This window comes from Megalobrama amblycephala, linkage group LG8 (genome assembly GCF_018812025.1).
Source record: "Megalobrama amblycephala isolate DHTTF-2021 linkage group LG8, ASM1881202v1, whole genome shotgun sequence".
In the NCBI taxonomy this organism is placed as follows: domain Eukaryota; kingdom Metazoa; phylum Chordata; class Actinopteri; order Cypriniformes; family Xenocyprididae; genus Megalobrama; species Megalobrama amblycephala.
In genome coordinates, this window is record NC_063051.1 from 11,028,777 (window position 1) to 11,041,452 (window position 12,676).

Here is a 12,676-nt window from a genome sequence, read left to right on the forward strand (position 1 = left end):
GTGAAGAGAAAAGGGTAGTGCAGACTACGAAATGTCACTCTCTATTTTAATTGCAGTCATCAGAGCTTTGAAGTAAACAATGCTGGATTTTGTGAGTGCTGTAAGCTTTCTGAGCTCCAACGCACAGAGCTCGATGGCACGGTTTCAGGTCTGAGCTGAGAAATGAGAAATTTGATTTGCCATACCTCTCCATAATGCTTAATATGTGCTGTCGGACCGTTTGTTTACCAATATGGCAATATTTACCATGATGGCTTCTTTGTCACATATTTGTGAAGGCTAAGGTTGCAACAGTAAGCCAATTATCCACTGGCTCTATGTTACCCACTGAAGCAAGGGATTGTGTTTAAGCAGCCAATGGAGCATTGTGTACCTACTTGTCTATTCATTTTAAAAGCTCTAGAAGCTATCCACCAATTTTTCTCACAGGAGTTGGAATTTACATACAATCTACTTGATGTTTATTTATCATATTACTGTTTCCAGATATCAGAATAAGGGTCAGGCACATTTAGTGTTTCAACCCATGAAACATTAACAAGCTGGAGAGAATCTATGTTATCTGTTTCTCAAATTCACAGATACCACTAACTGTAACTGTTATTTTCCCATTTAGGTGTTTTGTTGTTGTTGTTGTTGTTGTTGTTGTTGTTGTTGTTGTTGTTTTTAAATGAATGAAATTTGTTTTTTTTTTTTTATTTAACTACTGTTTGTGTGCAATACTGCAATATCTAAAAACTGTATTTCTTGGTGGGGACACAGAACTTTTTGAAACAGTTACCTGAATTGTAAATGCGATTAATCACTCTCAAGCTGCAGGAAATTATGTCAATGCTGATTGGCTGACAATAGCCAATTCAATAGCAGGCTCACTATTTCACACTTTTATGAACCCTCAAATAATTGGGCACAGGCATAACATCTAAAATCGCAAAATTTTAGCAATTATATGTTTTTATTTCATCAGGATGCATGTCAGTTTAGAATTTATACAGTATCTACCAGAATGCTAACTAGAGGTATAGCCAAAATGCAGGTAACAGAATGACTTCATAGATATACAAATGTCAAGGAAGGGGAGAATAATATTTCTGTTTCATATTAACAGTGTCATCCTTATTCATGCTATATGGTTAATAAGCATGCAGTCAACACAGCTGTGGTTCATTATATTCTTCCTGTGGGAGAGAATAATTAAAACTTTAAATCCTACACTAATGTATGAAACAGACGCTTCAAACGTCAGTGATTTCACCTGAGCGTCACTGCTGTCAGAGAATTAAAGAGAATTAAACCTGTTTCCGAGCAGACATCTGTCAAACAAGCTTCTTCAAACTGCCAATTTCTCATCCAGAAAATTGAAAGTAAAATAAGTACTTATGTTTTGTCCCTCGTGAGGGCAACAGCTGATATATCATGAATCAAAATATAATCATTCACTCCTTTATCGTTTGCTTAAGGAAAATAGGACTTAGATATTTCACTTACAGCAAATGCCATGACCATGTTTCTTTATATTGTGCAGACATTTCTTTTCCATTGTAACTGCATGTTGCTTCTTCTCTTCATAGATTGACCATAAACGCAGAGTGCCAGCTTCAACTGCATAACTTCCCTATGGATGAGCACTCCTGCCCCCTCATCTTCTCCAGCTGTGAGTATCTCTTCCCTTTAGTCTCCTCAGATTCACAACTTTAGATTTCCATTTCTTTTCTTTTTTGGTTGTGAATGTTTTGGTTGTCATTTGTTCTTTGTACAAGACAACCTTATGTATTCATGAAGCTACAACAATATCAACATGCCTTGTGAAATGCTTAATTTGAAGCATATCAGTACAGTGTTGACAGGGCTGTGCATAGTCATTTTGGGGGGCAGGTGCTCAAGTGAGTAAAAGGACACCCAAAGTTTACACAAAGTAAAGTTACATATTGTTGATAATCTTTCAATTGATTACACTATTTAACACTATTGCGCAATCCTAACTACATTATATCTCAGAATTGCAAGTTTATATCTCACAACTCTGACTTTATAACTCTCAATTCTGACTTTATAACTCGCAATTCTGACTTTATAACTCTCAACTCTGACTTTATAACTCTCAACTCTGACTTTATAACTCTCAACTCTGACTTTATAACTCGCAACTCTGACTTTATAACTCGCAATTCTGACTTTATAACTCGCAATTCTGACTTTATAACTCTCAATTCTGACTTTATAACTCGCACCTCTGACTTTATAACTCGCAATTCTGACTTTATAACTCTCAACTCTGACTTTATAACTTGCAATTCTGACTTTATAACTCTCAATTCTGACTTTATAACTCACAATTCTGACTTTATAACTCTCAATTCTGACTTTATATCACACAACTCTGACTTTATAACTCTCAATTCTGACTTTATAACTCTCAATTCTGACTTTATAACTCGCAACTCTGACTTTATAACTCTCAACTCTGACTTTATAACTCGCAATTCTGACTTTATAACTCTCAACTCTGACTTTATAACTTGCAATTCTGACTTTATAACTCTCAACTCTGACTTTATAACTCTCAATTCTGACTTTATAACTCTCAATTCTTTTTTAAAACTCAACTCTGACTTTATAACTCTCAATTCTGACTTTATAACTCGCAATTCTGACTTTATAACTCTCAACTCTGACTTTATAACTCTCAACTCTGACTTTATAACTCTCAATTCTGACTTTATAACTCGCAATTCTGACTTTATAACTCTCAGCTCTGACTTTATACCTCTCAATTCTGACCTTATAACTCTCAACTCTGACTTTATAACTCTCAACTCTGACTTTATAACTCGCACCTCTGACTTTATAACTCGCAATTCTGACTTTATAACTCTCAACTCTGACTTTATAACTTGCAATTCTGACTTTATAACTCTCAATTCTGACTTTATAACTCACAATTCTGACTTTATAACTCTCAATTCTGACTTTATATCACACAACTCTGACTTTATAACTCTCAATTCTGATTTTATAACTCTCAATTCTGACTTTATAACTCGCAACTCTGACTTTATAACTCGCAATTCTGACTTTATAACTCGCAATTCTGACTTTATAACTCTCAACTCTGACTTTATAACTTGCAATTCTGACTTTATAACTCTCAACTGTGACTTTATAACTCTCAATTCTGACTTTATAACTCTCAATTCTTTTTTAAAACTCAAATCTGAATTTATAACTCTCAATTCTGACTTTATAACTCTCAACTCTGACTTTATAACTCGCAATTCTGACTTTATAACTCTCAATTCTGACTTTATAACTCTCAACTCTGACTTTATAACTCTCAATTCTGACTTTATAACTCTCAACTCTGACTTTATAACTCGCAATTCTGACTTTATAACTCGCAATTCTGACTTTATAACTCTCAACTCTGACTTTATAACTCTCAATTCTGACTTTATAACTTGCAATTCTGACTTTATAACTCTCTGACTTTATAACTCTAAACTCTGACTTTATAACTCGCAATTCTGACTTTATAACTCAATTCTGACTTTATAACTCTCAATTCTGACTTTATAACTCTCAACTCTGACTTTATAACTCGCAATTCTGACTTTATAACTCTCAACTCTGACTTTATAACTCTCAACTCTGACTTTATAACTCGCAATTCTGACTTTATAACTCGCAACTCTGACCTTATAACTCTCAATTCTGACTTTATATCACACAATTCTGACTTTATAACTCTCAGCTCTGACTTTATAACTCTCAATTCTGACTTTATAACTCTCAATTCTGACTTTATAACTTGCAATTCTGACTTTATAACTCTCAATTCTGACTTTATAACTCGCAATTCTGACTTTATAACTCTCAATTCTGACTTTATAACTCGCAATTCTGACTTTATAACTCAATTCTGACTTTATAACTCTCAACTCTGACTTTATAACTCTCAACTCTGACTTTATAACTCGCAATTCTGACTTTATAACTCTCAACTCTGACTTTATAACTCTCAACTCTGACTTTACAACTCGCAATTCTGACTTTATAACTCGCAACTCTGACCTTATAACTCTCAATTCTGACTTTATATCACACAATTCTGACTTTATAACTCTCAGCTCTGACTTTATAACTCTCAATTCTGACTTTATAACTCTCAATTCTGACTTTATAACTTGCAATTCTGACTTTATAACTCTCAATTCTGACTTTATAACTCGCAATTCTGACTTTATAACTCTCAATTCTGACTTTATAACTCGCAATTCTGACTTTATAACTCGCAATTCTGACTTTATAACTCTCAGCTCTGACTTTATAACTCTCAATTCTGACTTTATAACTCGCAACTCTGACTTTATAACTCGCAATTCTGACTTTATAACTCGCAATTCTGACTTTATAACTCTCAACTCTGACTTTATAACTTGCAATTCTGACTTTATAACTCTCAACTCTGACTTTATAACTCTCAATTCTGACTTTATAACTCTCAATTCTTTTTTAAAACTCAACTCTGAATTTATAACTCTCAACTCTGACTTTATAACTCTCAACTCTGACTTTATAACTCGCAATTCTGACTTTATAACTCGCAATTCTGACTTTATAACTCTCAACTCTGACTTTATAACTCGCAATTCTGACTTTATAACTCTCAACTCTGACTTTATAACTCTCAACTCTGACTTTATAACTCGCAATTCTGACTTTATAACTCGCAATTCTGACTTTATAACTCTCAACTCTGAATTTATAACTCTCAATTCTGACTTTATAACTCTCAACTCTGACTTTGTAACTCTCAACTCTGACTTTATAACTCGCAATTCTGACTTTATAACTCTCTGACTTTATAACTCTCAATTCTGACTTTATAACTCTCAACTCTGACTTTATAACTCTCAATTCTGACTTTATAACTCTCAATTCTGACTTTATAACTCTCAACTCTGACTTTATAACTCGCAATTCTGACTTTATAACTCGCAATTCTGACTTTATAACTCTCAACTCTGACTTTATAACTCTCAACTGACTTTATAACTTGCAATTCTGACTTTATAACTCTCTGACTTTATAACTCTCAACTCTGACTTTATAACTCTCAACTCTGACTTTATAACTCTCAATTCTGACTTTATAACTCGCAATTCTGACTTTATAACTCTCAACTCTGACTTTATAACTCTCAATTCTGACTTTATAACTCTCAACTCTGACTTTATAACTCTCAATTCTGACTTTAACTCTCAACTCTGACTTTATAACTCGCAATTCTGACTTTATAACTCGCAATTCTGACTTTATAACTCTCAACTCTGACTTTATAACTCTCAATTCTGACTTTATAACTCTCAACTCTGACTTTATAACTCTCAACTCTGACTTTATAACTCGCACCTCTGACTTTATAACTCGCAATTCTGACTTTATAACTCTCAACTCTGACTTTATAACTTGCAATTCTGACTTTATAACTCTCAATTCTGACTTTATAACTCTCAACTCTGACTTTATAACTCGCAATTCTGACTTTATAACTCTCAATTCTTTTTTAAAACTCAACTCTGAATTTATAACTCTCAATTCTGACTTTATAACTCTCAACTCTGACTTTATAACTCTCAACTCTGACTTTATAACTCGCAATTCTGACTTTATAACTCTCAATTCTTTTTTAAAACTCAACTCTGAATTTATAACTCTCAATTCTGACTTTATAACTCGCAATTCTGACTTTATAACTCTCAACTCTGACTTTATAACTCGCAATTCTGACTTTATAACTCAATTCTGACTTTATAACTCGCAATTCTGACTTTATAACTCTCAACTCTGACTTTATAACTCGCAATTCTGACTTTATAACTCTCAACTCTGACTTTATAACTCTCAACTCTGACTTTATAACTCGCAATTCTGACTTTATAACTCGCAACTCTGACCTTATAACTCTCAATTCTGACTTTATATCACACAATTCTGACTTTATAACTCTCAGCTCTGACTTTATAACTCTCAATTCTGACTTTATAACTCTCAATTCTGACTTTATAACTTGCAATTCTGACTTTATAACTCTCAACTCTGACTTTATAACTCGCAATTCTGACTTTATAACTCGCAATTCTGACTTTATAACTCTCAGCTCTGACTTTATAACTCTCAATTCTGACTTTATAACTCGCAACTCTGACTTTATAACTCTCAACTCTGACTTTATAACTCGCACCTCTGACTTTATAACTCGCAATTCTGACTTTATAACTCTCAACTCTGACTTTATAACTTGCAATTCTGACTTTATAACTCTCAATTCTGACTTTATAACTCTCAACTCTGACTTTATAACTCGCAATTCTGACTTTATAACTCTCAATTCTGACTTTATAACTCAACTCTGAATTTATAACTCTCAATTCTGACTTTATAACTCTCAACTCTGACTTTATAACTCTCAACTCTGACTTTATAACTCGCAATTCTGACTTTATAACTCTCAATTCTTTTTTAAAACTCAACTCTGAATTTATAACTCTCAATTCTGACGTTATAACTCGCAATTCTGACTTTATAACTCTCAACTCTGACTTTATAACTCGCAATTCTGACTTTATAACTCAATTCTGACTTTATAACTCGCAATTCTGACTTTATAACTCTCAACTCTGACTTTATAACTCGCAATTCTGACTTTATAACTCTCAACTCTGACTTTATAACTCTCAACTCTGACTTTATAACTCGCAATTCTGACTTTATAACTCGCAACTCTGACCTTATAACTCTCAATTCTGACTTTATATCACACAATTCTGACTTTATAACTCTCAGCTCTGACTTTATAACTCTCAATTCTGACTTTATAACTCTCAATTCTGACTTTATAACTTGCAATTCTGACTTTATAACTCTCAACTCTGACTTTATAACTCGCAATTCTGACTTTATAACTCGCAATTCTGACTTTATAACTCTCAGCTCTGACTTTATAACTCTCAATTCTGACTTTATAACTCGCAACTCTGACTTTATAACTCGCAATTCTGACTTTATAACTCGCAATTCTGACTTTATAACTCTCAACTCTGACTTTATAACTCTCAATTCTGACTTTATAACTCGCAACTCTGACCTTATAACTCTCAACTCTGACTTTATAACTCGCAATTCTGACTTTATAACTCGCAACTCTGACCTTATAACTCTCAATTCTGACTTTATAACTCTCAACTCTGACTTTATAACTCTCAATTCTGACTTTATAACTCAACTCTGAATTTATAACTCTCAATTCTGACTTTATAACTCTCAACTCTGACTTTATAACTCTCAACTCTGACTTTATAACTCGCAATTCTGACTTTATAACTCTCAATTCTTTTTTAAACTCAACTCTGAATTTATAACTCTCAATTCTGACTTTATAACTCGCAATTCTGACTTTATAACTCTCAACTCTGACTTTATAACTCGCAATTCTGACTTTATAACTCAATTCTGACTTTATAACTCGCAATTCTGACTTTATAACTCTCAACTCTGACTTTATAACTCGCAATTCTGACTTTATAACTCTCAACTCTGACTTTATAACTCTCAACTCTGACTTTATAACTCGCAATTCTGACTTTATAACTCGCAACTCTGACTTATAACTCTCAATTCTGACTTTATATCACACAATTCTGACTTTATAACTCTCAGCTCTGACTTTATAACTCTCAATTCTGACTTTATAACTCTCAATTCTGACTTTATAACTTGCAATTCTGACTTTATAACTCTCAACTCTGACTTTATAACTCGCAATTCTGACTTTATAACTCGCAATTCTGACTTTATAACTCTCAGCTCTGACTTTATAACTCTCAATTCTGACTTTATAACTCGCAACTCTGACTTTATAACTCGCAATTCTGACTTTATAACTCGCAATTCTGACTTTATAACTCTCAACTCTGACTTTATAACTCTCAATTCTGACTTTATAACTCTCAACTCTGACTTTATAACTCTCAACTCTGACTTTATAACTCGCAATTCTGACTTTATAACTCGCAACTCTGACCTTATAACTCTCAATTCTGACTTTATAACTCTCAACTCTGACTTTATAACTCTCAATTCTGACTTTATAACTCTCAATTCTTTTTAAACTCAACTCTGAATTTATAACTCTCAACTCTGACTTTATAACTCTCAACTCTGACTTTATAACTCGCAATTCTGACTTTATAACTCGCAATTCTGACTTTATAACTCTCAACTCTGACTTTATAACTCGCAATTCTGACTTTATAACTCTCAACTCTGACTTTATAACTCTCAACTCTGACTTTATAACTCGCAATTCTGACTTTATAACTCTCAATTCTTTTTAAAACTCAACTCTGAATTTGTAACTCTCAATTCTGACTTTATAACTGTCAACTCTGACTTTATAACTCTCAACTCTGACTTTATAACTCGCAATTCTGACTTTATAACTCTCTGACTTTATAACTCTCAATTCTGACTTTATAACTCTCAACTCTGACTTTATAACTCTCAATTCTGACTTTATAACTCTCAATTCTGACTTTATAACTCTCAACTCTGACTTTATAACTCGCAATTCTGACTTTATAACTCGCAATTCTGACTTTATAACTCTCAACTCTGACTTTATAACTCTCAACTGACTTTATAACTTGCAATTCTGACTTTATAACTCTCTGACTTTATAACTCTCAACTCTGACTTTATAACTCTCAACTCTGACTTTATAACTCGCAATTCTGACTTTATAACTCTCAACTCTGACTTTATAACTCTCAACTCTGACTTTATAACTTGCAATTCTGACTTTATAACTCGCAACTCTGACTTATAACTCTCAATTCTGACTTTATATCACACAATTCTGACTTTATAACTCTCAGCTCTGACTTTATAACTCTCAATTCTGACTTTATAACTCTCAATTCTGACTTTATAACTCTTCTGACTTTATAACTCTCAACTCTGACTTTATAACTCGCAATTCTGACTTTATAACTCTCAGCTCTGACTTTATAACTCTCAATTCTGACTTTATAACTCGCAACTCTGACTTTATAACTCACAATTCTGACTTTATAACTCGCAATTCTGACTTTATAACTCTCAATCTGACTTTATAACTCTCAATTCTGACTTTATAACTCTCAACTCTGACTTTATAACTCTCAACTCTGACTTTATAACTCGCAATTCTGACTTTATAACTCGCAACTCTGACCTTATAACTCTCAATTCTGACTTTATATCACACAATTCTGACTTTATAACTCTCAGCTCTGACTTTATAACTCTCAATTCTGACTTTATAACTCTCAATTCTGACTTTATAACTCTCAATTCTGACTTTATAACTCGCAATTCTGACTTTATAACTCGCAATTCTGACTTTATAACTCTCAACTCTGACTTTATAACTCTCAATTCTGACTTTATAACTCTCAACTCTGACTTTATAACTCTCAACTCTGACTTTATAACTCGCAATTCTGACTTTATAACTCTCAACTCTGACTTTATAACTCTCAATTCTGACTTTATAACTCTCAACTCTGACTTTATAACTCGCAATTCTGACTTTATAACTCGCAATTCTGACTTTATAACTTTCAACTCTGACTTTATAACTCTCAACTCTGACTTTATAACTTGCAATTCTGACTTTATAACTCTCTGACTTTATAACTCTCAACTCTGACTTTATAACTCTCAACTCTGACTTTATAACTCTCAATTCTGACTTTATAACTCTCTGACTTTATAACTCTTAATTCTGACTTTATAACTCTCAACTCTGACTTTATAACTCTCAATTCTGACTTTATAACTCTCAACTCTGACTTTATAACTCGCAATTCTGACTTTATAACTCGCAATTCTGACTTTATAACTCTCAACTCTGACTTTATAACTCTCAACTGACTTTATAACTTGCAATTCTGACTTTATAACTCTCTGACTTTATAACTCTCAACTCTGACTTTATAACTCTCAACTCTGACTTTATAACTCGCAATTCTGACTTTATAACTCGCAATTCTGACTTTATAACTCTCAACTCTGACTTTATAACTCGCACCTCTGACTTTATAACTCGCAATTCTGACTTTATAACTCTCAACTCTGACTTTATAACTCGCACCTCTGACTTTATAACTCGCAATTCTGACTTTATAACTCTCAACTCTGACTTTATAACTCGCAATTCTGACTTTATAACTCTCAATTCTGACTTTATAACTCTCAACTCTGACTTTATAACTCGCAATTCTGACTTTATAACTCTCAATTCTTTTTTAAAACTCAACTCTGAATTTATAACTCTCAATTCTGACTTTATAACTCTCAACTCTGACTTTATAACTCTCAACTCTGACTTTATAACTCGCAATTCTGACTTTATAACTCTCAACTCTGACTTTATAACTCGCAATTCTGACTTTATAACTCTCAATTCTGACTTTATAACTCTCAACTCTGACTTTATAACTCTCAACTCTGACTTTATAACTCTCAATTCTGACTTTATATCACACAATTCTGACTTTATAACTCTCAGCTCTGACTTTATAACTCTCAATTCTGACTTTATAACTCTCAATTCTGACTTTATAACTTGCAATTCTGACTTTATAACTCTCAACTCTGACTTTATAACTCTCAATTCTGACTTTATAACTCGCAATTCTGACTTTATAACTCTCAATTCTGACTTTATAACTCGCAATTCTGACTTTATAACTCGCAATTCTGACTTTATAACTCTCAGCTCTGACTTTATAACTCTCAATTCTGACTTTATAACTCGCAACTCTGACTTTATAACTCGCAATTCTGACTTTATAACTCGCAATTCTGACTTTATAACTCTCAACTCTGACTTTATGACTTGCAATTCTGACTTTATAACTCTCAATTCTGACTTTATAACTCTCAACTCTGACTTTATAACTCGCAATTCTGACTTTATAACTCTCAATTCTTTTTTAAAACTCAACTCTGAATTTATAACTCTCAATTCTGACTTTATAACTCTGAACTCTGACATTATAACTCACAATTCTGACTTTATAACTCTCAATTCTGACTTTATAACTCTCAACTCTGACTTTATAACTCGCAATTCTGACTTTATAACTCTCAACTCTGACTTTATAACTCTCAATTCTGACTTTATAACTCTCAACTCTGACTTTATAACTCGCAATTCTGACTTTATATCTCGCAATTCTGACTTTATAACTCTCAACTCTGACTTTATAACTCTCAATTCTGACTTTATAACTTGCAATTCTGACTTTATTGACTTTATAACTCTCTGACTTTATAACTCTCAACTCTGACTTTATAACTCGCAATTCTGACTTTATAACTCGCAATTCTGACTTTATAACTCGCAATTCTGACTTTATAACTCTCAACTCTGACTTTATAACTCTCAATTCTGACTTTATAACTCTCAACTCTGGCTTTATAACTCTCAACTCTGACTTTATAACTCTCAACTCTGACTTTATAACTCGCAATTCTGACTTTATAACTCTCAGCTCTGACTTTATAACTCTCAATTCTGACTTTATAACTCGCAACTCTGACTTTATAACTCGCAATTCTGACTTTATAATTTGCAATTCTGATTTTATAACTCTCAACTCTGACTTTATAACTTGCAATTCTGACTTTATAACTCTCAATTCTGACTTTATAACTCTCAACTCTGACTTTATAACTCGCAATTCTGACTTTATAACTCTCAATTCTTTTTTAAAACTCAACTCTGAATTTATAACTCTCAATTCTGACTTTATAACTCTGAACTCTGACTTTATAACTCGCAATTCTGACTTTATAACTCTCAACTCTGACTTTATAACTCGCAATTCTGACTTTATAACTCTCAACTCTGACTTTATAACTCTCAATTCTGACTTTATAACTCTCAACTCTGACTTTATAACTCGCAATTCTGACTTTATAACTCGCAATTCTGACTTTATAACTCTCAACTCTGACTTTATAACTCTCAACTGACTTTATAACTTGCAATTCTGACTTTATAACTCTCTGACTTTATAACTCTCAACTCTGACTTTATAACTCTCAACTCTGACTTTATAACTCGCAATTCTGACTTTATAACTCTCAATTCTGACTTTATAACTCTCAACTCTGACTTTATAACTCTCAATTCTGACTTTATAACTCTCAACTCTGACTTTATAACTCTCAACTCTGACTTTATAACTCTCAATTCTGACTTTATAACTCTCAACTCTGACTTTATAACTCTCAACTCTGACTTTATAACTCGCAATTCTGACTTTATGTCATGAAATTCTGACTTTATAACTGTCAATTCTGATATTATAACTCGCAATTCTGACTTTAAAGCACGCAATTCTGACTTTATAACTCGCAAACTCGCAATTGTGAGATAAAAAGTCGCAATTACCACTTTTTTTTATTTAGTAGCGGAAACAAGCTTCCATGCTATACACACAAAACAGTGTTTTAATAGTAGTTTAATTTTACAATGTTGACAAACAGTGCCAAAGTTTAGGGCAAACATGATCGTTACCTGGCTGTCACCAACAAAGGCAGGTCTGGGAGATGCCTGCTCTGC

The 12,676-nt window shown here is 32.7% G+C and overlaps 1 protein-coding gene across 3 annotated transcripts in view; it reads left to right on the top strand.

Annotated features, from left to right (window-relative positions):
- The window catches only part of LOC125273656 (gamma-aminobutyric acid receptor subunit gamma-3), a 154,826-nt gene that overhangs the window by 101,859 nt on the left and 40,291 nt on the right, over positions 1 to 12,676 (top strand). For all 3 annotated transcript variants that reach the window (XM_048199226.1, XM_048199227.1, XM_048199228.1), the window contains one exon: positions 1,572 to 1,654. In XM_048199226.1, coding sequence (XP_048055183.1) covers positions 1,572 to 1,654 — 83 coding nt within the window. The remainder of the gene's footprint in view (positions 1 to 1,571; positions 1,655 to 12,676) is intronic.